The sequence below is a fragment of the Sarcophilus harrisii genome, chromosome 4 (assembly GCF_902635505.1).
Source record: "Sarcophilus harrisii chromosome 4, mSarHar1.11, whole genome shotgun sequence".
NCBI lineage: Eukaryota > Metazoa > Chordata > Mammalia > Dasyuromorphia > Dasyuridae > Sarcophilus > Sarcophilus harrisii.
In genome coordinates this window covers 3,125,895-3,153,686 of record NC_045429.1, presented here as the reverse complement: position 1 = coordinate 3,153,686, position 27,792 = coordinate 3,125,895, and the positions used below count along the sequence as shown (strand labels likewise).

Below are 27,792 nucleotides of genomic sequence, written 5' to 3'. Positions count from 1 at the left end.
AGATGCAAAAAGGCCATTTTCAGCAGTGGAAGCTGGTCAGTGATCAGAAGGCGACATGGCCCTACACCCGGGGAGGTCTTGAGCTTTGGACCCAGTCCCTTTGTGGTGCAGCAGCCTGGGAAGGGAGTCTTTGTGCCGTGTCTACATGAATGAAGCGTATATTTGGGGCCGTGTGTCCGGACACAGCCCTTCCCTTTGGGCAGTGTCCTTTCTCACCCGAAGCTCATTCAGGACAGCAGTCTGCCCCAAGAGCAGCTTTCTTGTCTCTTGAAGGAAACTTTTCCTATTTCCCAACTCTGAATTGTGCTGCCAGTGATGATGACCACAGCAGTGACAATGTCCGACAGCAAACAAATGCCAACGTGTATGGGATGACTGCCGTTCAAATGCTCTCATCCACAGTCTTCCTAACATGGTTTTCGCTGTTTTCTGTTTTCTCTTTTGGTCAGTCAATCAATCCATTAGTGTTGCTTAATTGACCCTCATGGGCCAGGAACTGTGCTAAGAAAACACATCAGTTCGTTCTCCCAAGGAGTTTCTAGTGAGGAAACAACTTGTAGACCTACAATTATACAAAGTATTATAACTGGAATTAGACCAAACCCAGGATTTCACTGGTGAAGAGAACTCCCAGTGAGCTCATTCCTTCCACCAAAGGAGATTAGCACCAGGCCTGGAGCTTTTGAGCTTAGAGTTGCCTCTGACTACTGGAAGGCTATGATTTCTGCAGGTTTACTTAGCTAAGTATGTGCCCAAAGTAAGATTTAGCCTCAGATCTTCCGGATCACAAAGCGAATTCTTATTCCTCTGCTCACTTGCTCCAAATTTTAATATATACACAGAAAATAAATTCAAATAATTTCCAGGATGGCATTAGCATCTGGCAGACCATCGATGGTCTCCGATAGGAGGGGGCACTCATTCTTATTCCTTACTCCTTACATTGAATTTCCCAACTACTGTCTGAGAGTTGAGAGAAATGAGAATGCATACAGTTTGTCTATTTTTTTATTATAACTTTTTATTCACAAGATATATGCATGGGTAATTTTTCAGCACTGACCCTTGCAAAACCTTCTATTCCAACTTTTCCCCTCCTTCCCGGACCCCTTCCCCCAGATGCCAGGCTGACCAATAATTGTTAAATATGTTAAAGTATACATTAAACATAATATATGTATACATATCCATACAGTTATTTTGCTGCACAAGAAAAATCAGACTTAGACATAAGGTAAAAATAACCTGAGAAGGAAAACAAAATGAGTTGAAGGGGCTTCCAGAGACTGTGATGAGGGAGAGCATGCCTTTGCAAGGGCATGGAGATGGTGGTTTCAAACTCATATAGATGGAACAAAATGAAACATTTGTGGTTACTTCTCTGGCAAGGATGGGTCAGCCATCCCATAAACATTTATCAAGCATCTATAATGTGCTGGACCATGAAACCAAGTTTTCTGATTCCAAATACTGCATTCTGCTGTTTCTTCATGTGCATAACACAAAATGTGGGACTACTTTGAGACATTTATTTAGTATTTTTTCCTTGATTTTTCCATTGAAATGTGAATCAAAATATGTATTGTTTATGAGTGGCACATAATAGATCCTTAAAACCCATTTATTGACTGATTTCTAACCGATCATTTCTTGTGAACATGAGTCCCCACATCATATTTTTCTTAGGTTTTGGGAGATCATAAGTAATTTTTTTTATTACAATCTTTTAGCCAATCTCCAAGATAAACCCATTTTTCTGTAAAATCTGTAGACAGTAGAAGCATCATTGGGATTTTTTTTTTTTGGTGGAGATTCACTTTATCAAATGAATTCACAAATATTTGATGGAATTAAACAAGACAGAAATGCCGCAACATTGGAAATTTATAGTGCAAACAAGAAAATCACCTTATGTTCCAATCTCAATATTCATTCTTTTAAAAAAAATCCACATTGAAAAGCTTGACTGACTGGAAAAGAAAACTTTAAAGAATTAAAAGGTTGGTCATGAAGAATAATTTAGTCACTACTTTGCTGCTGAGTCTACTGACCTCCTCCAATAAAGTTCTAATAAGGACATAAAGGGCCCAGGATTTACATGAGTAAATAGCCTGGGATTATATCTGGCTTCCCCAGAGGTGTGGTAACACCATCTAAGATGACTGAGGGGAAGATGAAATGCTAAATACCTGGCAGGAACTCAAACATAGGAATCATTAAGGATTTGTGAATTTATTACCTAGGATCATAGATTTAGAGCCGGGAAGGACCCCAGACATCATTAAGCCCGATACCTTTATTTATTTATTTATTTATTTATTTTTGTTGTTCAGTTATTTCATTCACATCCAATTCTTTGGGACTCCATTTGGGGTTTTCTTGGCAAAGTTAAAGGAGTCATTTGTCATTTTCTTCTTGAAGTCATTTTGCAAATGAGAAACTGAGGTGAACAGGGTTAAGTCATTTGCCCAAGGTCACACAATTAGCAAGTGTTTGAAGTCAGATGTGAACCTGGTAAGATAACCCTTCCTGAATCCAGGCTTAGCCCTCTGTATAGTATGGTGCTCTCCATCTGCTACAACCTTTATTTTACAGATGAGGAAACTGCGACTGAGATAATTTAAGGGACTTGTCCAGGGTAAAATAGCCATTGTTTGAGGCAGGATTTCCCACCTGCTTCTCCAAGTCCAGCATTTATGCACTAAGGCACATTGCGTCTCTCAATTCTACATAAAAGAGAAAACAAAGTTCCTTCTAAAAACATCCCCGGTGAATCACATTCTGATTTACAATAGTAACTGAGAGTTGCATAAAACAAACCAACACAAGAACAGAAACAGAAGAAACCTAAGACAAAATTACACTGAACACTTCCCCTTGCATTCCCATCACCCTCAAGGACGTGTCATGGAAGCTCGCATGTGTTAATGCCTGCTGGTTTCCAAAATAAATCAACCTAAATTGTAAGACCCAGAGCTTGAAATTTGCCCATTACCACGTCTTCTTTCCATTCCACAACTCTTTTTTTGTAGGTGCCCAGTCTTCTGCCGAGGCTTGCCTTCCATTCTCGGGGAGAAGAATTCATTATTACTATTGTTCCTCCTAGTGCTGCTTAGGAGTTGTTGCATTGTCAAACAGTAGCTCCTATAAGGAATAATGGCTCCTCCAATGTTGTTGCTGGTTGACACACTGATCCTGTCTAAGGCATTTATTTCAATTATGTTGCCCTGCCTTTCATAGAAAAGCACAAGCTACCTCATCGAACCTATCTGCCCTCCAAAGGAACTCCATTCATTACATCCCAAACAGAGGGCCCATGCATGGTCCAGTACACACTTTAGGGGATGCAAGGATCTGTGGTTTTATCAATGGAAAAAAGCCTATCTACCATTGCTGAGTACCACCAGTTATTAATTACTCTGTAAATAAGTCCCGGGCAATTATCTGAGGCAAAAACAATGTAAGGGATTGACGTGTCCAGAATCCCAAAGTTAGTAAATGTCACAAGACACATTTGAACCCATGTCTTATTCTTTCTATGGCCAAACCATTACCACTATGCTTCAAAGCCTCTAAGATGCACAAGCTCTTCCCTAACTCTTTTTTAAATTGACTTTACTAGAATCTGCTTCAGCTTGGGAGGTAAGACTTGAAAGCATCCTTGATTCTCCTCAAGCTTACATTTAATATTCAATTATATATAAGTAAGCTGATTAGGTGCCATCCATACATTTCATGAGAGTTTGCCACGTAGGATTGTGAATGTTTGATGTAGTGATTGTATCAAAAGCAACATTTTTTTCTCTTCAATAATTCAAATCAGCCAACTTTTATCAAGTCCCACTATCTTCTGGAACAATCGCTTTGTTGTTATTTAGTTATTCATTATAATACAGGCACAAAAATAATGAAACAATAAAATAAAAATACAATGAAACAATCCCTGCTTTCACAAAACATAGGATCTACTAAAATTAGGAAGGAGGAGATAGCCAGAGGTTCAGATAAGTAAACAAAAGAAGTACAAAGTAGTTATAACCTAGTGGGGGACCCTGGGAACCATGAAATCAGACGGTGTTGAAGATGATCCTTGTGCCAGAACCCCATTACGTGGTCTTATCCCTCTCGGCTCTTGTATGTCTATTCCATCTCTACCCCAATAAGAGAAGAATATTTAAGAGACAAATGAAAATGTGAAATAATCACTAAACATTCTATTTAATATTTACTATCTCCAGCATCTGGGAGATACAATCCTGGGAGATACTCACCACAATTACTCTCTGACTATTAGCCCAATTTTAATACACATAGTCTTAGAAATCAGCTCAATGATTTAATATGGTGAACAATACTCTCACCTACCTATAGGGCTCAGTAGACTCTGGTAGTTGAGGTGAGGGGAAGATCTTTTAACTTTCTATGAGTATAGCATCCCTTCCAGAGCCATTTCCCTGTGTCCCATTCAAATAGGTTGCCTAGATCACCAAAGAGCAACTGGATACTCTGCTCTTCAGGGAATTAAGGATAATCTAAAGAGTGCAGATTTATAATCTTATAATTTAGAAGTCTCCATCTAGTGTCCCTCCCATTGATTATCCATCTAGTAGCCTTAATTATCCTTTTAAGGAGATTTAATAATGTCTTATAGTAAGAATGATTGGTATAAATCATATCTTTAAAGTTAAGGGAACTCTGCCTTTGTAAATCAGTGTTTCTGAAGAAATTTGTATCAGACATTGGCAACATCTGGTCAAAGTGTAAACTCATAGTTCCTTTTAATCATAAATTCTTTTTTTTCCCTCTGTAGATTCCTCATAAAATTCAGTCAAAGGGGAGAGGATGCTAAGGGATGAGATACCTAGTCACTAGACTACATGCTCCTTAAGGGCAAGAGGGAGGGTTTATTTTGTGTTCCCCTTTTTAACCCCAGCACATAGCACATATGCCCTTATAAAGGGCTTAATAAATGCTTGTTGAGTTGAACTGAATTGTATCATTATCAATTAGAATTTCCTGAGAACATCCCGGGCACAGGGCATGGTATTAAACAATTGCACAAATGGAAACCGAATGATAAACAGTCACAATAACCTGTTCCATCCTCTGTTGTTGATGACAGTGAATGCCCAAGATAATGAAGACCATGTACCTCTCCATTTCTGCTCTCGATTTGGACACCATGATATTGTAAAATTTCTGCTCCAAAGTGATTCTGATGTTCAGCCACACATTGCTAATATCTATGGAGACACACCTTTGCACTTGTGAGTATTACTTAATGGCACTTGGGTCTACGACATATGTTATGTGACTTCAACAGCATTTTAAAAGGAACCTATATTTTCTTTAACCTCAGGGCTTGCTACAATGGAAAATTTGAAGTTGCCAAGGAAATAATTCAAGTGTCAGGAACAGAAAGTCTGGCAAAGGAAAACATTTTTAGTGAAACAGCTTTTCACAGGTAAGGGATATTTCAAGGAATCATAGAATTTCAAAAAGAACTGCATCTGCTCAACCATTCCTTCTATACTGTATTCATTCAGTGATTATCAAAGATTTCCTTAAAGACCTTTTAAGGTACATGTTTTGGAAAAGTTCTAATCATTAGGATTTTTTACGTCCTCTTGTTTTTCCTGAGATCAAGCCTGTATCCTCTTCTTCCCAATTTCTAACCATTACTCCTGATTTTCTCTATGGTTTCCAGCAGAATAAATCTAATAGGAGAGTCTTTCAAATATTTTTTCAGGCATCCTCTGTTCTTTCAACTACTTTTAATTTCATATTAATATAAGCCCTTTTGTGTCTGAGCTACTGGACTTCTTCATTTGCTCCAGTAAATCATCTTCCTGAAAGATTTAATCAGCTCTTGAACTCCTAATTCCCCCTTCTCCCCGAGTCCCCTCTGTCCCTCTGACTAGACACAATAGAAGAGGCACATTGGACAGCTCCTTCCTGATCCCGTATTTATAAAAGACCCAGGACTAGCTTGCTACCTTCCTTTCCCACCTTTAAGCCGTTTTTTATGTGTTCTCTCCCCCCATTACATGCAGGCAGGGACTGCCTTTGACTTTCTTTATCTCCCCAGCACATAGCACAATGCCTGGCATACATGAGGTGCTTAATAAATGTTAACTGACTGACTGACCCTTCACTAACCCACTTGGGCTCTTCTCTACATTCTGCCCGTTCCAAAATGTGGAACCCACTCCTGAACCTATACCTAGTTTGGGCCTGATTGGGTAAGGGCACGGGAATGATGTCGCTTCCTTATTTCTGAAAGCTATCCCTCTTTGGACTCAGTTGAAGACAACTGCATCGAGTGCAATTTAAATACAATTGTCATCTAAAATGGGCGATCACATAAACTGTACATGAAGCCGCATATGCAAAACAAAGACAAGCCAGCAGATGTTGCAAACAGAGACACAGCAGAAGCTGAGGAGAGGGCAAGGGGCCCGGGCTAGACACATAGCAGCTAAGGTAGAGGCAGATGCTGTCGTCAGGACAACAGATGGAGCCGGAGCCAGCTGCTGCCATCCTAGCAACAGCCACAAAGACAGCGACTGACATTGTCATGGCAACAGGCATATCAACATCTGTAAGCATATTGCTGCTTTCCCTCCTCATTCTGGGGGAAGCTGCCAAGAGCGGCAGCTCCAACAATCTCTCCTTTTTCCAGATTCTCATTGCAGGAACTCAACAGTTACAAATGTGATGCACTTTTTTCTATTATATGTGTAGTTTTTGCCATTAGCATCTTGGGTACAAATGTGCCTACCTTTCTAAGGAAACCATCTGTCATCCTTTAAAAGCATCATTCGGATGGCCACAAAAATGCCCAAGAGCTACTGACTTCTTTCTATGAATCTCTGAGAAGTCCATCTTGCTTTCAGAAGCACATAAAAAGCACCAGTTCTAAATGAGGAAAAGCATGATAAAGCACCAGAGTCCACTTCTCCCTAAGTGCCTAATCAAGTTCTGGGTGCATTCTTTGATTTAATTAAGGACACTTTTTTTTAATTAACTGATTATAAACTCCTTGATGTCATCCAATCTTTGAGAGCTGGTTCGTTCTTTATATTTATATCCCCTGGCACAGTGTCTGGCACATAGTGGGTGCTTAATAAATTTATGCTAATTGGTTATTTAGCTAGTATTCAGTCAAAACCATTTTTATCTTTGTATTTGTTTAAAATAAATGACTAAAATCGTATATGAAAATCTACAAACCATACACATACAATGGCAAAAACAGAGGAAGAAGCTGTCCTCAGATCATCCAAGGGGCTGATTTATTAGGGAGTGAAAGAACTGAGAAGTGCAATCTGGAGATAGCTTTGTGTCAATTCCTAACTCCAGTCTTTCTTCTCAGTGAACATGGAACAAAAGGTGATTATCTGCTCATCCACACATTTATTCAACTAGCCAGTGTACAGAAGATTAAGGTGGATTCAGAGTTTAGATAAGAAATGGTCACTGCCATCATTAAATTCCAAGCAAATGAAGAGATAATTATAATAGCTCTTGTTGCATAATTCTTTAAGATTTGCTATATAAAAGACAGAAAACATAGAATTATATTTGTATATGTGTACATATGTAGAGAGCCAGAACTCTGGAGAAGTAAACTTGAAACAAGATGTTAACTCAGTGGAGTTGATGAGACAATGATTATCTAGTTTACACATACTTAATGCTTAGCATTAGGTGATGTAATAGTTCTAAAATTGATGTAATTGTAATAGGGTATTTAAATTGAGGACAAAGTCAGCCACAGACATTCCATCTTCCACCATCCTGGTGGCTCTTCTGTCTCCTGCCTTCCTCCACTAAGACCAAGGCCCATCTGAAGGTCCCCAAGAAAGTTGGCCCTGCTCCCAGTCTGGGAGTTTTTCAGTGCCGATTAGCCCTTAGAAATACATCAAAACATTGTCCTTTGGTAGGCTCTTTGGTCTAAGCCCAGCGATACCAGGCTCTTCTTATTTGTCCATCATCCATGCAAGGGATTGTTGGTCAAAACATTGTCCTTCTGTAGGCTCTTTGGTCCAAGCCCAGCAATACCAAGCTCTTCTTATTTGTCCATCATCCATGCAAGGGATTGTTGGTTTACAGCAGTTACAGTCTGAAACTCTCTTGTCCTGTGTTCAATCAAAAAGTGTCAGGCACTGTGCTAGGCACTTAGAGGGGAGGAGAGAAGACAAGGAGCTGACACATTAAAGGGAAACAGACATCATGTACAAGTAACCAAAAAGGATATATGAGATGAATAACCATACATATTTATGGAGGGCTGTACAAAGATTCTCTCACTTGAGTCTCGTAATAACCTTGTCTCACGAATACCACAATCCCCAGATGTTGGAAAATGCTTCTGAGAATGTGACTGACCCAAGATCACATATGCCCTTGAACCTACCCAAAGTGAGGATTTGGAGCCCAGTGTTTCCTGGATCTAGATCCAACACTCTCTTCATTGGAAGAAAAACTTTTAAAATACTCTTTAGCCTAAAGCTATGTGCACTCCTGAGAAACCCCCCATTCTAACATCCAATGCACTTACTTCAGACCTTGCCTTGACTGCCTTCATATAGCTTGTGCCCTGTTCTACAAGAATCCTTTCCCGATTCTCCTAAGCATTAATGCTTTCTCCCCATGACCTCTTATGTAGATGCTTATTTATAGATGGTCTACTTAAGAGCAGGAGATGACTTTCATTTTGTTTTTGTATTCTCATTATTTAGCACCAGAACCTCTGGTCATAGTCAGCACTTAAGTGCTCATTAGATTATACTGGAATGGACTGAGTGATCTATTAAGAGCACTCTATAATGGCATATTTTCTAAATGAACAGATATAGTTGGGAGGGTTTCTTAAGACCAGGTTCCTGATGAGAAGCCCAGATTTCAGGAGTTTCCTGCTTTTGCTTTCATCCTCAGAGTGAGCTCCTTCCCAAGTCTTGGCCCTCACTGCCATCTTACTGGAACTTTTGTTCAGGGGGGAACAGTGGAAGGAGAACTGGCTTTGGAAGAGTTGCATTTGACTCCTAATTCAGCCAAGTTTTAATTATGTGACTTGTTAGCAAGCCGTCCAATCCCTCTTATCTTTAGGGTCACCATTTATCAAACTGAGACAATCCTCATTGTTTTTAAAGAGGTTTAATCTTCCCCACAACCTGTGAAGATGCCCCAGGGAACTCCTGGTCTCACTTTGCTGATAAGGATGCTGGAACTTGGAAAAACTAGAGGAATTGCCCAGTGTCAAATGGCCAACCCGAATAAGAGACAGGACTGGAACACAGACCTTCCTCACTCCAACCTCAGCACGCTAAGCAGAATGCCATACTGCCTATTGCATGAAATTGGGAAATACTCTTGTGGCCATCAAGTGAATCACAAGGAGCCATTTATGAAGGGTCTGACTTCTCCAAGACAGATTGGTACTTGGACACATGGAGATTGAAAAAGCATTAAGACCAACAGGACTACATGTGTAACAGTTGAATTCCATAGACTAAGTGGTCTGAAGTTGATTGGTGGCAGACATTTAATGGCCAGCAGTGTTTGATTTTTTTTCTCTTAAAGTTATAAATTTGATAACTATCTGTCCAGCTCTGTTTCACCTATACTTCCTAGTTAGCACCTTTGCATAAACCCTGGAATGCTACATTGAAGAGCTGTCCTGATTTGAAGTGATCACTTCTCAAAATCTCCTCCTCCACACACCCATGGCTCCTTGCCTCTACATTAATGTTGGGAGATAAAGACTAGTGAACAAGCATCTTTTTTTCTGTAGCATTATAACTAATGCAAAAACGGATGATTTCAATATTGGGAACTTTTAATCAATAGTATAACTCAATTTTTTCTGTATGTGTTCCTCATGTAATATCTGGCCTTTCCATCAACATAACCTGGTACTGGATAATGAGAAGGTAGAGACTATTGAGTATTTTTGATACTGATTTTATTAAATATTTCCCAGTTACATGTAAAAAAATCAACACTTTTTTTTTTAAAAAAAATTACATTCCATACTTTCCCACATCCACTCCTTTCTCCTTCTTGAGAGGGTAAACATTTTGATGTCAATTATACATGTGAAGCCATGAAAAACATTTCCCATATTAACCATGTTGCAAAAAGAAAAGAAGAAAAATAAAACTTAAAAAAAATATGCTTCAATCTTCATTCAAAGTTTATTAGTTCTCTCTGGAGGGGATAACATTTTTTCACATCACTGTTGATAGCTTTGGTTTCTTCTGATATTGTCTGATCATTTCTTTTAACTATTTAGCAACTGGAAAATAGTTCTTATTTTTATAAATTTAGCTCAATGCTCTCGATATTTGAGAAATGTGACCTTTGTCAGAGTAACTTGCCAATCATGCCTCCCCCTTTCACTCTGCTCCATTTCCAGTTTTCCTTCTAATTTTGACTCTGTTTTGTTTGTACAAAAGCTTTTTAAATTTCATATAATAAAAATTATTTTACTTTTAGTTATCTTCTCTATTTCTTGGTTGCTCATAAACTCTTCTATTATCCATGGATCTGATAGATAACATTTTCCCATGCTCCTTTAATTTACTTATGATACCATTAGTGTATAAATTATTTATCCATTTTGACCTCATCCTAACATATGGTGTGGGCAATTGGTTACCACCTGGTTTCTGCCAAACTACTTTCCATTTTTCCCGAGAATCTTTATCTTGAATCTTTGGGTTTATCAAACACTAGATTACTGTGCTCATATAAAACTGTGTGTTAGGTACCTAATGTATTACACTGATCCACAATTCTGTTTCTTAGTCAGTATCAGATTGTTTTGCTGATTACTACTTTATAATACCATTTGAAATCTGGAACACTTTCCACTTTGCTTCATTCATTACCTTGCTATTCTTGACATTTTGTTTCTCTAGATGATTTAATTTTTTTTTCCTGGCTCTATAAAATAAATTTTGGTAGCTTGATTGGAATAGAATAAATACGATAATTAATTTAGGTAGAATTGTCATTTTCATTTTATTGTTTGGCCTACCTACAAATAATTAATATTTCTCTAGTTATTTAGATCAGATTATATTTGTATAAAAAGTATTTTGTTCATATAGTTCCTGGGATTCTCTTCTCAGGTAGAAGCTCAATTATTTTATATTATCTGAAGTTATCTTAAGTGGAATTTCGCTCTTTTCTCATGCTGCTGGATTTTGTTGGTACCATATAAAAATGTTGATGATTTATGTGGATTTATTTATATAAATTTATATAATCCTGCAACTTTGCTGAAGTTCTTTTCTCAATTGATTCTTTAACTGCTTCTCTTTGGTTCTTTAAACATATCACCATATCATCTGCAAAAAGGGAGAGGTTTATTTTCTCATTGTTTATTTTGTTCCTTGAACTTCTTTTTCTTGTGTTATTGCTATAGCTAGCATTTCTAGTACAATATTGAATAATAGTGGTGACAATGGACATCCTTACTTATCTCCAGTCAGATGGGGAAAATTTATCCCCATTACAGATAGTGCTTGCTGATGGGTTTAGATAGATGAAATAACTATCATCTTTAGAAAAATTCCATTTATCCCTATGCTTTCTAGTGTTTTTAATAGCAATAACCATTATATCAAATGCAATTTCTGCAGCTATTGAGATAATCATATGGTTTTTGCTAGTTTTGTTATTAGTACTGTCAATTATGTGATAGTTTTCCTAATATTAAATCAGCCCTAAATTTCTGGAGTTACTCCTACCTGCTCATAGTGTATGAGCTTTGTGACATAATGCGGCAATCTCCTTGCTCATATTTTATTTAAAATTTTTGCATCAACATTCATTAATGAAATTGGTCAATAGTTTGCTTTCTTTTTTTTTTTTTTTTGGTTCTTCCTGATTTAGGTACCAGCACCATTTGGGGGCCATAAAAGGAATTTGTTAGAACTTCTCCTTTTTTATATATTTTTTTATTTTTTTAATTTTTTTAGAAGTTCTTAATCTATTTATAAAAAACCAATTTATATAGCATGGGTATGTTTACTTAAATGTTTGAGAGAATTCTTTCCCAAATCATCTAGTCATGGAGAATTTTTTTCATTTATGACTTATTCAATTTATTTTTCTAAGATGAGATTATTTTCCTCTTCTGATAAACTAAGTAGTTCATAGTTTTTGTAAATATCTATGTACTCCACTTAGAATTTCAGTTTTAGTGGCATAAAGTTGGACAAAATAACCTAATAATTTCTTTAATTTAATTGCCATTGTGGTGCTCTCATCTTTTTATTTTTGATCCTAGTTATTTGGTTCACTTGTTTCTTCCTTTTTGATTAAATTAACCAATGGTTTATCTATTTTATTGATTTTTTTTCATAAAACTAGTCTTATTGATTAGTTCTTTTTAAAACTTTCATTTTTTTATTAATATTTTTATTTTCAGAATTTCAGTTTTAGTGTTTAATTGGGGATTTAAAATTTGTTCTTTTTTCTAGGTTTTTTCTGAGTGGCATGCCCACTTCATTGATCTTCCATTACTCTCTTTTCTTGATGTATATGTTTTGAAATTTAATAATGTTGTTTTTTAAATGAAATTCTTCTTTGTTTTGTTTTGTATTCCTTTTCTGTTCCTTTTTCCTTATTTTTTTCAGATGATAAATTAAAAAAAAATTGCTGCTTGTTTCTATGATTTTTTTGAGTCATTCATTCTTTATAATCAGATTATTTATATTCCAATCAATTTTTAAGCTGTGCTTCCATGGCCTTTTTTGAAATGTAATTTTATTAAGGCTATTAAATAAAAAAAATAAACTTTTTTAAAAAAAGAAAGAAATGTAATTTTATTTCATTATGGTCTGGAAAATGTGCATTTAATAGTTTTGGTTTTTCCTGCATTTTATTGTAAGACGTTTATGCCCCAATATATGGTAATTTTTTTGTGGTTTCCATGTACAACTTAGAAAAAGGTACACTACTTTCTTTTCCCTTCAATTTTTCCAGAGGTCTATTTTATGTAATGTTTCCAATTCTTTTTCATTTTTTTTGACTTCTTATTCATTTACTTTATGCTTAGATTTATCTAGCTCTGACAGGGGAAAATGGAGGTCTCCCACTAGTATAGTTTTGCTATTTCCCACTGTGATTTGTTTGTTTTCCTTTAAGAATTTGGATGTTATTCCATTGGTAATATTTACTAACTCTACATTACTAACTAAGTAATATGGTTCATTTTAGCAAGATATCTTTCCCTGCATATCTTTTTAATTAGGTCTATTTTTGTTTATTGCTGAGCCTGAAATCATATTTACTATTCTTGCCATACTTTTTTTTTCAAATGAAGGATAGTAGATTCTTCATCAACCCCTTATTTTAACTCTCTGTGTTGCTCTGTTTCAAGTGCATTTTTTTGTAAACATGTTGAATTTTGGTCTTAGAATGTCTTAGAACATTCTGCTAGTCATTTCTATTTTATGAGTGAGTTCATCAAATTCACATTCATTTATTATTAACTATGCATTTACCTCTATCCTCTTCCTCCATTTATCTTTATCTCTTTTTATCACAACTACCGAAGTATTTTCTCTTTGACTTAGGATCTCTGAAATTTGGTTATAATACCCCTGGGAGTTTTCATTTTAGAATCTCCTACAGCTGGTGTTTGGTGGATTCTTTTAATTTCTATTTTACCCTCTGCTTTTAGGATATCAGCAGTTTTCCTTGATGATTTCTTGAAATATGTCTAGACTTTTTCTTTGATCATGTTTTCCACTAAATTCTTAAATTATTTCTTATCAATCTATTTTCCAGATCAATTTTTCCCACAAGATATATCATATTTTCTTCTAATTTTTTTCATTCTTTTGAATTTGTTTTATTTTTTCTTAATGTCTCATAAAGTCATTAGCTTCCATTTGTCCAATTTTTAAGGAATCGTTTACTTCAGTGAGTTTTGGTACCTCTTTTCCCCAATTATCTAATTCTGCCTTTTAAGGAGTTATTTTCATCAGTGAATTTTGTTTACCACATTTTCCATTTGGCCACGTCTGTTCTTCAAAATATTATTTTCTTCATATTTTTGCAATTCTTTTATCAAAATATTAATTATATTTCCCTAATTTTCTTCCTTTATATTTACCTATTTTTTCCTCTACCATTCATTTTTGATTTTGAAAATCATTTTATCTTTTCCAGGAATTCTTGTGGGGTTTGTATCCCAATCACATTTTTCTTTGATGCTTTGCATCAAAAGCCGTTTTGATTTCATTTTATTCTGGATTTGTATCTTGATTTTTCCTGTCACCATAGTAGCTCTGTGTGTGTGTGTGCATGTTTGCTATTTCCTTATTTTTCCAACTGATTTCTTGATTTTGAAATTTATGTTTAAATTTGGCTCTGATCTGATTAATGGATTAGGGTTGGAAAGGAAGCTGTCTCAAATTTCAGGATTTTTTGCATTGCGGTTTTCAGAGCTAGTTCTAAGGACTGAAAGTTTGTAGTGCTTCCAAAGTGTTGGTCTGAGAAAAAAATATGATCACCATTTTTTTCTGGTCTAAATTCTGGTCCTTACTCATGAAGGACTTCTGTTCCCTGGGCTTGAAATTAATGCTCCTTCTCTGGGTCTCTGCTCCCTTGGAACTAGAAGTAATGCTGTAAGAGCTCTTGTGAGCAAAAGTAATATTTCTCTTCAGGGCTTCTGCTCATTCTTAAGCAACGTGTTCCTCTCCTCCCTTGAATTATCTTTTTTTTAAAAATCTCTTTTGTTTTTTTGTTCCTAAATTAATTAGTTATAATTTTGCCAGATGACCAGGGAAGTGTATTGATTTACCTACATTATTACCACTGCTTGTGAGGTCTATAGTCTACCTTCATTATCCCCTGAAAGAACATTTTCAAGTATTCTCACCTAAAGAAAATTCTGTTTCCATATTTGCTGATGAGAAGATTTATCTATGTATTCAGAAAAAAAGATAACTGGCTTGAATAATTTGGGTTAACCTGCCACTCTAAGGAACTTCCTTGAAGTTTACTTCAAATATCCAGGTAGATCCTGTATCTAAAAAGTAAATATTTTTTTTAAAAAACTATTATAATGATTTCCTGCTTTGAAAAAAATCGTGAATATGAATAAATTTGTCAAGAAACACTTGGTATGAAAATCCTATAAATCTTTCAGTATTTTTCTGAAGCCGTGGCACAAGAATCCTTTGGCTGTTAGAGTAACAGTCACATATTGTTCTTCTATCTATAAAGATCCTCATGAACAAGCATGCACTCAATCTAGTTTCACAGGTAACAAAATCCAATCATATAGTCCAATAATAAGTATTTATTGTATTGTTATGTGCCAGCCACTGGGAATGAAAATAAGGGCAGAAGACAGTGCCTGTTTTTGAGGAATTTTTAATCTAATGGGATTCACGGAATCCCACAATTTGGAAGCATCTCAGATGTCATCTAGTCCATATACCTCAATATAACTCCTCCCTGAAATATTCCCAAGACATTCATCTTTCACTGAACTTTAATCAAGAGTGATCCATCAGCACCTGGGTACAGGCAATTCAAGTTTGGACAATTCTAATTATTAGGAACATTTTCTGAATTTCAATGGAGAGTTGATTTTGCTGTTATTTAAAGCTTTTACTCCTGGGACCAGAATAAGAAGATTAAATCCATTTATCCTGAATCTTCTTTCCTTTTTCTTCTTTACTATTTCACTCAGTGATCTCATCAGACCCCATGAATTCAATTATTATCTCCATGCTGATGATTTTCCAATTGAATTAACCAGCCCTAACCTCTCTCCTAATCTCCAGTTTTGCATTATCATCTCCCTATTAGACAATTCAAAATCAGTGTCCCATGGACATCTTAAATTCAGCATGTTCAAAACTGAATTCCCTCCAAAAACAAACAAACAAACAAAAAGAAACAACCCTTCCCTCCTCTTAACTTTCCTCATATTGCTGAGGATGCCATCTCCCAGTTACTCAGAATCACAATTTAGGGATCATTCCCAACTCTCTACACCTTGCACTCTCAATACCCCAATAACTCACCAAGTTCTCTTGATTTTATATTTGCAACATTTCTGAAATATATTCCCCTTTTTCCTCTTACACTGCTTCTACTATGGCATAGACTTAATTCTCTTATAACTGGACATGAGAACTGGACTCTCTGCCTCAATTTTCTCCTCATTTCAGTCCATCCTTCAGTCAGCTATCAAAATGATTTTCCTAAATCCCTTCTACTTAAAAATTTGGGGACTCCCTATGTCTTAAGGATCAAATGTAACTCCTATTTGGCTTTTTTAAAGTCATTCACAAACACCTTGCTCACCTCCACTTATTCAGTGATCCAGTAACATTGTTCTTCTTTTTCTCTGCATAAGGCACACCCTCTTTAAACTCGGCATTTTACTGGGTGCCTCTTGTACATGGAATTCTTTTCCTCTTTTTCCTAGGGTCCTTGATTTCCTTCTCACCCTCTACAAGAAGGCTTTTCTGATCTCCTTAATGCTAATGCCTTTACTCTTTTTTATTATCTCTAATTTATCTTGAATCTAACTTGTTTGCACGCTCATTTTTTGGTTTTGTTTTTGTTTTCTCACATACACTATCCCATTGCATCCAAATTGTCAACTCTGACAAAAGGAAACGTCTTTGCTCTTATTGATATCCTCAATGATTAGCACAGTGTCTGGCCAATTTTTATTATTGTGCAGTTGTTTTTCTTTCATGTTCAACATTTTCATCTCTTTATAGTTTTCTTGGCAAAGTTATAGGAGTAGTTGACAGGTGCTAAATAAATGTTTATTGACCAACTGATTCCACAGGATGGAACTCAAATATTTGAAGGTAATCATCATGGATTCACACACACACACACACACACACACACACACACACACACACCACATCTAAGATAAGTCTTCTCTTGGCTAAACATCCCTAAATTCTTCAAATGATCCTTATTTGAAATCATCTTTAGTCCTCTCCCTAATATGTTCTTCCCATAAATGCACTTAATTCTGTCAATGTCTTGTCAAAAAAATGGTGCCCAGAACAAGATGGAAAGATATGCATCACATGATAAAACTAATGCATCTAGAGCTAGTTGAATGATTTTGTCCTAAATCACAGAATGTCAGATTTCCAAAGGACTTCAAAAGCCATCTAGTTCAAATTCTGAATAACAAAAATCCCCAGACAGTATACCTAACAAGTGATCCTCTGGTGTTTGTTGGAAGACCTTCAAGACAAGAGATCTTGTTCCCTCTTGATGCAAGCCATTCCACTTTTTGAAAGCCCTAATTTTAGGAAGATCTTCCTCATATTAAAATTAAACTTCCTTCTTTCAGCACTTATTCCCCAAATCATAAAACTACTCACCTCATGTATTCATGCAATTCTTGAGGAGTGTTCCCTAATGACCAGACCCGAAACTCTGGTGCTCTTCCTTTTATCAGTAGCTTAGATGAGTCTATTAAAGCTGTACATACCAAATTGGACATGTTAGTTTAAGAGTCAGGATTCAAAAATTTACTAATAGGATAGACAATGGACCTAATCTAAGAAGGTGAAGTTTCATATGGATTAAAGTTATACACATTAAAAAAAAAAACCTACATATGCTCAAGATGGGGAACCAGGGCTAGAAGACAATTTGCATGAGGAAAAATTAAGAGTTTATTTTTAATGAACTGCAGCTTCAATGGGATTCAGCTCTGGGATATGGCCACTGAAGCATTTAATATAATCTTGGTGTAGTTTTCATAGAGCCTTTTAGTTAGCTTCCAGAGAGACGGTTGATGGGTCACTATATTCCATCTATCCTATCCACATCCCAGAAGAATTGGGAACTTCCATTTGAACAAACACAACACTCATTCCCAGTGTCTTGTGTTTTCACAGTGCTTGTACATACGGCAAAAGTATCGAACTCGTTAAATTTCTTCTCGACCAAAACATCCTAAGCATCAATCATCAAGGAAGAGATGGACACACTGGTAAGAGCGTGATATGATTGAAAGTTATCTCCCTTTGCTGTCGCTTGTCAAATTCAGAGAAATGAGCCCGTCTGGAAGTCTTCCTTTTAGACTTTTCCTAAAGCTGCTAAGTTGAGTTGGTGGTAATTACAGTCCATATCTAGGAATTACAGCGAAGCAAAGAAGTGGATTGGCTGTCAGAGCAAACAGTGTCTGCTTATGACATTGGAGCTTTGGCCCCATAATAGGATGGATTCTTTATCAAAGAAATCAATTCTCACTTTATAGCTCTTGCTACAATCCTATTACAGGGCAACAATTGTCTTTGTGGCAGCCAGAGGTTGATGTTTGGCTCTTTTGCTTTTCCCTCCCTCCTCCCCACCCTGTAGGATTACACTCTGCTTGCTACCATGGACACATCCGCCTGGTGCAGTTCTTACTGGATAATGGAGCAGATATGAATCTGGTAGCCTGTGATCCCAGCAGGTCAAGTGGTGAAAAAGATGAGCAGACTTGTTTGATGTGGGCTTATGAAAAAGGTATTTTTTAAATCATCCTGTTTCTTAAAGCAATGTTTTGAAGTACATGCATAGATTATGGCAATACCTGGCTGGCTCCTTTGCTTCAATCACTTGTACTTCCTCATGGCCTCTCACAGAATCATAGGAGGGCCTCTGGGGATTTCAATCAGAGTCAAGGGGACTGTCGCTGGGGAAGTCATCCCTTAACTGAGAGAAGAAATCTATGAGGGCTACTTTTAAATCAAAGACTCAATTATTGTGAAGGGGGGTAGGTAAGGACTTATAGAGGACAGGAAATTCTCCATGTCCTGACATGGAAAAATGATGCCTGATTTTTTTCTTGTTGGTACCAGAGAGCAAAACTCTGGAGGGACCTACATAACAATAGAAAGATATTGCAGAGAGGGCAAATGTAGACATGATACGAGCAGAAAACAAACAAATGAATAACATCCTAAACAATTTATGTTCTAAGTCGGAAAGACTTCCTTGTGGAAAAGGAGTTTCCCTCCCCAAGGAAGTATTTGAGGAAAGAATGGATGAACATTCCATCTGTTATCAAAAATTTCTTTTTACGAGACAAATTGAATCTCTCCCACTCTGTGATTCTCTGTTGGTAAGAAGACAGGAGTAAAAGCCAGGAGTGATCTGTTAAATTTGATGAATGAGGGCTACTGTTGGGGAACAGACATTACAGAGCAGGAAAGGAAGGCAGATGTGAACATAGAAATATAAAAAGATCTCAAAATGTAGCAGACAAAGAGAAAAGCAAGGGGGCAGCTATTTATTGCCTAAGTCTTTGAATACAAACTCGATAAAACACAAAATGCCTCCATTGAATCACAAACAGCTCAAGACCACACTCCATAATTCCATCTTTCAAATAGAAAGGGACAAATGCTGGTTTCTTTTGGAAAGACAGAGGTGACAAGGCCATGTGTACTGTTGTTGATAAATCAATAACAGCTCCCTTGTATTTAATGCTTTAAAGTTTATAAAATGCTTTTTACACAGCCTTCCCAGTGCAGTGATAGAAATAACCTCAATAGTTCTTGAAGTTAACTCATACCCGAATAAGAATTCCCAAAAAAACATTCCCAATCAGTGGCCATCCAGTTCAGCTGGAATCCCTACATTGAGGGGGAATCAATTACCCCAAGACTGTCCAATCCCCTTCAATATAGCTATAATGATTAGGAAGATTTAGCTGAAAACCAGCATAAATTGTCCTTTTTGCAGATTATGTAGAATAGACATTATTATCCACATTTTACAGAAAGGGACACTGAGGTTTAGCTGACACAGATCTGTGTCACAGAACTGAGGAGCATTGGAACCATTCCCCAAGCCCTCAAGACCAACCCTCTTTCTATGACTCCATGGAGCTTGTATGGATAATAATAGGCAATAATATGTCATGGGATCCAGAATTGGATGAAACATTAGATGTCATCAAGTTCAGCCCCCTCATTTTACACAGAAGGAATCTAAGGCACAGGTTAGTCAAGGTTATATTCCTAGTAATTCTCTGGGGAAGGATCAAATCCAGATCTTCCTGACTATTTGTGTAGAGCTCTCCCCTCCACATTATGCTTCTCCAAATCAAAAGCAAAGTGATCCTTAATGAGATGATACAAAAGCATAGCTGATTATATCCATACATGGTATAGTATTAAGCTCCAGAACCCAAAAACAAATAGGAAAGAGCTGCTGCCCTCAAGAAGTGTCAATCCTTTTGTTTTAGTCCTAAAGGAGGCAGCACATCAGTGCACATATACCCAGCTGGCACATGTTGATGAAGTAATTTCTAGTTATTTTAGGGGACAGAGACAACTCAAAGAGAACTTCTCTATAGGAATAGATCACTGAAATACAACAGAAGATATTTGGGTAACAAATGATCTCTCAAATAAAATTTTTTTAGAGATATTTGGGGTCAAAAATAAGTTTGTTTTCTGTTTGTTTAAAGAGAGCACTAATATTGACGAGTTCTGTCCAAAACCTAATTCTGTATTTAATTTTTCATGGGGTTGGGAGAGATGGTGGTGCACTTTCCTGGATTTTAGTTGAGTGGGAGTGAATACAGAAAAAAAATTTTGAATTTGCTTAATTTCGTGAAGTAATGAATGATTCTACTGCCTTCTAACATTTTTGGGGCAAATCCCTTGACTTGGTGGACTTGCCTACTGATCCATGAAATATATACCATATTTTTCACCTTATTTGTTCAACTAATGTGTAGAATAGCCTTTAATTATTCCTATGAATTTTAATGAAATAAATATTCTTACCCAGAAGTACCTAGAGGGGTATTTTACATATGTTTTAGCACAAAGAAAAGAAAAGCAACAAAATCAAATGCCATTGTTCCATTTTGTTTTGCTTGCTGGAGAAATGTTGATTTAGATCTGTATGGGTACAGTTTATTTAAACAATAGTATAGTAAAAAAAAGAAGATGTTGCAGAAAGTATAAAATGTGAGAACAGGCATTGTGGTACAGTGGACTGAAGAGCCAGGAGCTCCGCCATTGCCACTGTGGGATTCTGAGCAATCGCTTTGTGCCTCACCTAGAGGCATTTCTTCATCTGTGAAATGAGGATAACATTCCCTTTACCTAAAAAAGTTGTTATGAATCTTAAACAGTCCTTGAATCGTTTCCATCTTGTCTGTCTCTTTGTGAGCCCATTTGGGGTGTTCTTGTCAAATACACTCGAGTGCTTTGCTACTTTCTCCTCTTACTCATTTACAGGTGAGGACACTGAGGTAAACTAGTTAAAGTGACTTGTCCAAAGTTACACAACTAGTATGTGTGTGAGGCCAGATTTGAACCCAGAAAGATAAGTCTTCCTGACTCCAGGCCAAGCTCTCTATCCACTGAACCACTTCGCTGCCCAAACAATCAGTCATTCAGTTTAGAACTTACCAAATATTTATCAAACATTATTAAGAACTTACTAAATAAGTGTATGAGGTGGGGTCCAGGATATATATTTGTAAGCATAAATAAAACACAAAACAAATACATTATCATCTTGGGGGACAGGTGGCTAATGCACAGAGACTAGGAAAAACTTTCAAAAGGAAATGGATCTTGAGGTGAATCTTAAGGGAAAGCAAAAGATCCAGGAGGAAGAGATCAGCAAGGAAGTTCATTCTATGGATGGTCAATACAGATGATCTATTTAGAGCACTTTGAAAAATATAGTCTTAACTTTTGTCATTACAATTCTGAAAGGCTGCATCCTATCAAAATAGAAAGAAAATGGTTAAAAGGGGAAGCAGGAAAGACGGCCTTGAATTTTGAGAAGATACCCACATATAAGGAAATTAGCTAAGAACCAATGGAAACAGAAATGGGAACTTTGTATTGCTATCAGAAAATACCAAAGACCATGTAGACAGAAGGAGGGAATAAAGGAGTTCTGGGAACAGATGGCAAGCCTGGATCTAGAACAATTGGGAAATTCAGTTATCCAGAAGTCAGGTAGAGAATGCAGAGTAGTTACCTTCACTCATCTCCAAAGCCCGGCTTCCTTTGGGTCCCAGCTACAATCCTGGATTCTACAAAAAGCCTTTCTTAATCCTGCCTAGTGCCTGATCTCTCCCGTCTGGATCGTGTTTAGACATGGCTGCTTGCAGGGTGGGAGTGCATAGCTAATCAGTTGCCAAGTCTTGTCATGGCAAGCCTTCACGATGTGGCTCCTGTATTAGCTCAGAGCTCCAGGAGACCAAGGGCTGTTTGCTGTGTTTTCATTTTTTTTTTGCACTTCTTTGCCTCCCCAGCACTTGGTCTGGTGTCTGGCACAGAGCAGCCATTTAATAAAGGTATAACAACTTGCTTTGCTTTACTGAGAGTTGTAGCCTTCAAAAGGTGGAAAAAACAAAAATGAGACTTTTTCTTCTGTTTCTGTTTTTCGTAAATAAAGAGGATCTTGTGTATGACATGGTAATGATGAGAAACTTGCCAAGTAATGAGCACTTGGGAGATGGGATAGAGGAGAGAGAGACCAAGCAGAATCTGCAGATCTTAAACGGGAAAAAGGTTGGCAGAGGGCTCAGAGAAAGGATCTGTAGGATCACATAGACTGCAATTCAAAGGAAGAAGGGGTCCTAGAGGAATGGAAAGTCCTCATGCATGAAACTCTGCAGACTCAGTGAGGAGTAATTTTTTATGATGAGGAAAAGGGGGAAGTGTCCAAAGGGATCAAGAAAGATGTGCAACGACTCGCCAACCAATGCAGAAGTTTAAGATATATACAGATGAGAAAAGCTGGTCAATGAGAACATGTAAAGCCTTTGCAAATCGTATAGCACTGAACAAATGTTAAATATTATTCTATAGAAGATGAATGCAAATGCTCACCATGATCCTATCAGAATAAGATTACTGGACGAATCATTTTCCATTGAATGTGATGTAATGTCTAGAGAACCACATGAAGCTAGGGAGATCTGAATTCAAGTCCACCTCAGACACACCATGAAACGTGACTTACTTTATTAGGTTCTAGGCAAATCTCTTGGTATATAAGACAGATAAAATGTGAATGAGAACTGCTTTCTCATTCAGGAACTCTCTATATTAGTGACTGGATCCATATCTAGTCCCTGCCCCCATAAGCTTTGCAAATCCGAGGAATGCTATGGATGTAGCTGCAAGATTTTACTTAGCTTTAAAATTTGTTCATATAATTTTGTGGACAAAATGTAGAAGTTTGGCAGTTTACAGATTAAGTGGAAGGATTTGAAATCAGCTGAATGACAAAACCCAAAGAATCCTCATTAATGGCTCAACATCCCATTGGAAGGTCTCCAGGGGAGTGGAACAGGGACATGTGTTTGACATTTCAATATGACTTGGAAAAACACCTATTTATCAAACTGGTAGATGCCCCAAGCTGAAAGGCATAACCTGCCTACTGGGTGACAAGACTCCAAAGACTATTTTAGGATTTGTGCAAAGAGCAGCATAAGAACTTCTCAGGATAATAATACATGAAGGCGGTCAGTTGCTTAGTGGTGGGAAAATGCAGTGATGAGACCACATTTAAAGCAGTGTCCAAAAATAAGAGCCACGAAACTACCTGCTGGGGTTGTTTGGAGACAAATATTCTGTAAAATTGTAAAGTATTATGTAAGTGAGAGTCACCATTCTCTTGACTTATTGGACAAAGCTCAGACATTAAACTCTCTTCCTCCCTCTCCCTGGCACACTAAACAGTGTCCCATTAGGAAGGACAAACTTTTCCTTTACTAGATGAATCTAACTGGAGCACTTGCAGATGGGGATGATTCCAAATCAAGTCCCTTAAACACTTCTCATATTCCAGGACATACAGGGCCAATGCTGGGGAGACAAACTATCTCTTACCTTCAAGGAGCCCACATTCTAGGGGGGTGCATGGAGAAAGGACCTATAAACATAAATGCAAAGTAATAGGAGATGGGAGAGGAAAGCTTTGGGGAAATAACACCAGAGCTGATTCTTGAAAGGAGTTAAGGATTCTAAGAGTCAAAATTAGGAAAAGTGGGCATTAAAGGTATGGGGAAAGGGCCTGTGCAAAAGTGAGGAGTAGAGGAAAATTAGAAATCTGAGTGTCAGTGGGAGGAGCCATTGGGCCAGGAATTTTTTTTTGGAAAGCCGAGATTCTTTTGTTAAAGCTTTATACACACACACACACACACACACACACACACACACACACACACTTTCATTCTACTTACAACCTTTGAAATGTGTGTAGTTGAAAAACAAAACCAAGAAGCCATGAGTACTGGATTTGCTCCAGCTGGGATTGGTGGTGGCTAGATTTTTTAGAAAAGGTGGAAAGGTAATAGTCAGGAGTCCTCAAAAGGGTGTCTCTGAGACCATTAAAATATCATCATGATTTCAAGAGCCCTTCCCTTCTGCATGGCTGAGTCTGATTCTGATGGAGCTCCATGAATAAGTAGAATAATAACAATAATGCTCTGCTTCAAAGTAAATGCCTCACCTTTGAAAAGAGAAAGATATGTTTTCCAAAACGCTTTCCTTACCTTTGGTCAAATTCTTTCTTTAGGTGACCAGGAGTTCATATAATTTGAAAATCTAAATAAATTTAATAGAGAAATCCTTGGATCAGTGGATCTACAATTGACCAAGGAATATTTAGGAAAATAACCCACCTCTTTAGAGGTTAACATTTTGGAGTACACTGTTCTTTTTTTTTTTCAAACTATCCCTATTAATACTGTAAGAGGCAGAAGCCTAAGCAGGATACCAATAAAGGAATGAATAAATGAATGTTTTTTTTTCATTTTTGCTTATTTTTTTATAAGCATTTATTATGTGCCAGGTACTGCACTAATCCCATTTGGCCATTTTCCCCCTTTTTTTTTGCTGAATGTCTCAGTGATGCCCCAGGGCCCTGGAAGAGTTAATTTCAGTTTCTGTGCCCCAAAGAATAGTTTAGTTCCCCCAAGGCTCACTGTAGCATCAGATATTAATAATGCTTTATGTTTCTATAGCTCTGTTAACCTAAACAGCTCAATGTAATTCCTGGAAATCATTTCCCCAGTGACCTTGATTCAAAGGAGAGTCCTATAGGTTAAAGTTTCAATATGCCTTTGTCAACCTCCCAAGATCTCCTATTTTATAACGTCCAAAGCATTTTCCTTCTCAGACTCCCCACCCCCTCTCTCCTTTTTCTTTTCTACTATTCCATCTGAAAGTATAGAGATAACTGTCTCCCTCCCTAGGATTTAGTCTCCCCTTTCCCTGGGGGTCCAAAAGACTTGTATGAATCAATTTAAATTGGCCAGAAGAAATAGCCAGAAGCCTGCTTATGTTCAAATCCCTGACCCTGATCACCAATATGGAAAACCCATTGCAAAGACTTTCACGTAATCTTCCATCCATTGCATTAAAGATGAAGCTGCCGAATTGAAAAGATCCCGGCCAATTAGAAGCAAGCCCACAGCTCAATACACTTTGTCTGCCAGGGAGATTTGGAAAAAGACAGGGCTCACAATGAAAACTGCTCCCACAAACCAGGCGAATTAAGGGCAGAAAATCGCCCAAACCCAAAGCAGAACGAAAAACTCCGCATTTGCCTCCATTCTGGCCTCAGTTAAAGTAATTTTGCTGAATTCCCCATCCCAATATCTAATTATCCCAAATACAGTACTGGTGCACAGCAGAGGCTCTCTAATTCACAGTGACAGGGAGATGGAGGTGGAGAATTACTAAGTAAGGGAACAAAAACAATAAAATTCAAGAGTCCTGCATCACAAGATATGCTTTCTTCATCCCTTCTGACAGGTGTAGCATGGTGGGAATTATTTATAGTGAGAGTCCCCGGTATATTCTGGAAAAGAGATGGAGTCCTACAGACATGAGCTTGAACCACAGCCCCTGCCAAGAGAAGTGGAGGGTGTGGATGGAACCAAGGTAGGGAGGGGAGAGGCAGATTGGCCTGGAGAATGTACAGCGTGACGAACCTGGGGTTCGAGAGAGCAAGCCTGGGCATGAAGAGGACCCGGGCTCAAAGTCTGAGCATGAGGAGGACCCAGGCTCCAGAGAGCAGGACTCGGTATAAGGAAGACCCAGACTCTTTTCTTTCTTCTTCTTTTCTTCTTTTTCTTTTTTCCTTTCTTTCTTCCTTTCTATTTTTCTTCCTTTGTTTTCTCTTTTCTTCCTTCCTGTGTTCCTATGATCATATGAATCTTACAAGAATTCTGTGAGATATTATCATCCCTTTTTGCAAAAGGGGAAACTGAGGTATTATGAGACATTGGGTGACTCAAATAAGGTGACAGACCTATGGCTAGAGGCCTCATATTGAACTCAAGTCTTTCTAGCCCCAGTACTACGTCTACTTCCCCATTCAGATGTTCCAGCTCACAGGGGAAATGTACTTCTTCATTTTAACAAGAGGATTATGGATTTAAAGCTAGAATGAACCTTCAAAGCCACTGAATTCAACTCACCTATTTTATAGGTGAAGAAAGTGAGACACAAAGCTCTGGTGACTTGGCTAGGATAATTCAGCAAGTAAGCACCCAAAACAGTCTTTAAATTCTGGCCATCTCCAAATCTTGAGTTCTTGACAAGTGAGTCATGAAATGCTCTCAAGAGCAGAGACCCAGAGAGCAAAAGAACAATGCATAGAGGGCTCAAAAATCTTTTGCGTGTATTTTATGACAGCCTGAGTGCCAAAGTTCACATAAAAAAGATTGCTCTGTGAATGTATGATTAGCAAAAAAGAAAAAAAATCCATAATGTGCTGAGTTGGCACCAATTGTGAGAAAAACCATATTCTACTCTGACATCCATTAAAATATATATAAAAAAAAGTCAGAGGGCTACTACCATTGGACCCAAGTGCATTCCTTAGGGAAAGAACTTATGGAAGATTGTGAATGAGTATTACAAAATCCAATTCAATTCAGCAAAGGTTTTTAGTATATGTGGTAAACTCTGTTACCCAGAGGAGAAAGCAAAGAGAGATTACCACTTGCAGGAAATGCCACACCACCATCATCAATACCACTGATCCCACCAGGACAAGCCTTGATGAGTCAAAGAAAAAAAATTTTGATGACCTGGAGACCTTTGTCATCAATGTGCCAAAAAAGGCAAACATAATTCTGGGTGACTTTAATGCTAGCGTAGGCTCCAACTATCAGGCATGGCAGGAAGTCGTTGAGAGGAATGGAGTTGGAAACAATACCAGCCACTTACTACTGAAGACTTATGCAATTAATCCATGACCTCCTCATCATTAATACTGCCTTCTATTTACCTAAATGCAATAAAACTTCATGGATGCCCCCTCACAGCAAACACTGGCATTTATCATACTATGTGATTGTAAAGAAAAGAAACAGGATGTGAAAGTGATAAAGGCAACGTGTGGTGCAGAGTGCTGGACTGATCACAGATTTATCCTCTCCATCATAAGTATTCACATTCAACAAAAGTGGCAGACCCAAGACAAAAGGAATAGAAGAAGAATTGATGTCAACAGATTAGCTTGCTTCTCTGAGAGGGAACAGTTTTTTGCTACCTTGGAGGGAAAGTTAACTTCACACATGGTTGCTAAGAATAGAGCAGAAAAGGAGTGGGCAGTATATAGCACTGCATTTGATCATCAGAGTCAGGCCACTTACAAACATCAAGACCGGTTTGATGAAAATGATGGGGAAATTCAGAAACTGTTAAATGAAAAATGAGAACTCCACAGGGTTTATCAGCAGGATAGTTCATCCATCTTTAAGAAGGTTATATTTAATTCTTTCAG

The 27,792-nt window shown here is 37.4% G+C and overlaps 1 protein-coding gene across 1 annotated transcript in view; it reads left to right on the top strand.

The window, feature by feature from the left end:
• The window catches only part of TNNI3K (TNNI3 interacting kinase), a 285,034-nt gene that overhangs the window by 76,077 nt on the left and 181,165 nt on the right, over window positions 1-27,792 (top strand). Inside the window, exons 13-16 of the mRNA XM_031968361.1 lie at window positions 5,123-5,267; window positions 5,360-5,464; window positions 17,916-18,010; window positions 18,379-18,528. Coding sequence (XP_031824221.1) covers window positions 5,123-5,267; window positions 5,360-5,464; window positions 17,916-18,010; window positions 18,379-18,528 — 495 coding nt within the window. The remainder of the gene's footprint in view (window positions 1-5,122; window positions 5,268-5,359; window positions 5,465-17,915; window positions 18,011-18,378; window positions 18,529-27,792) is intronic.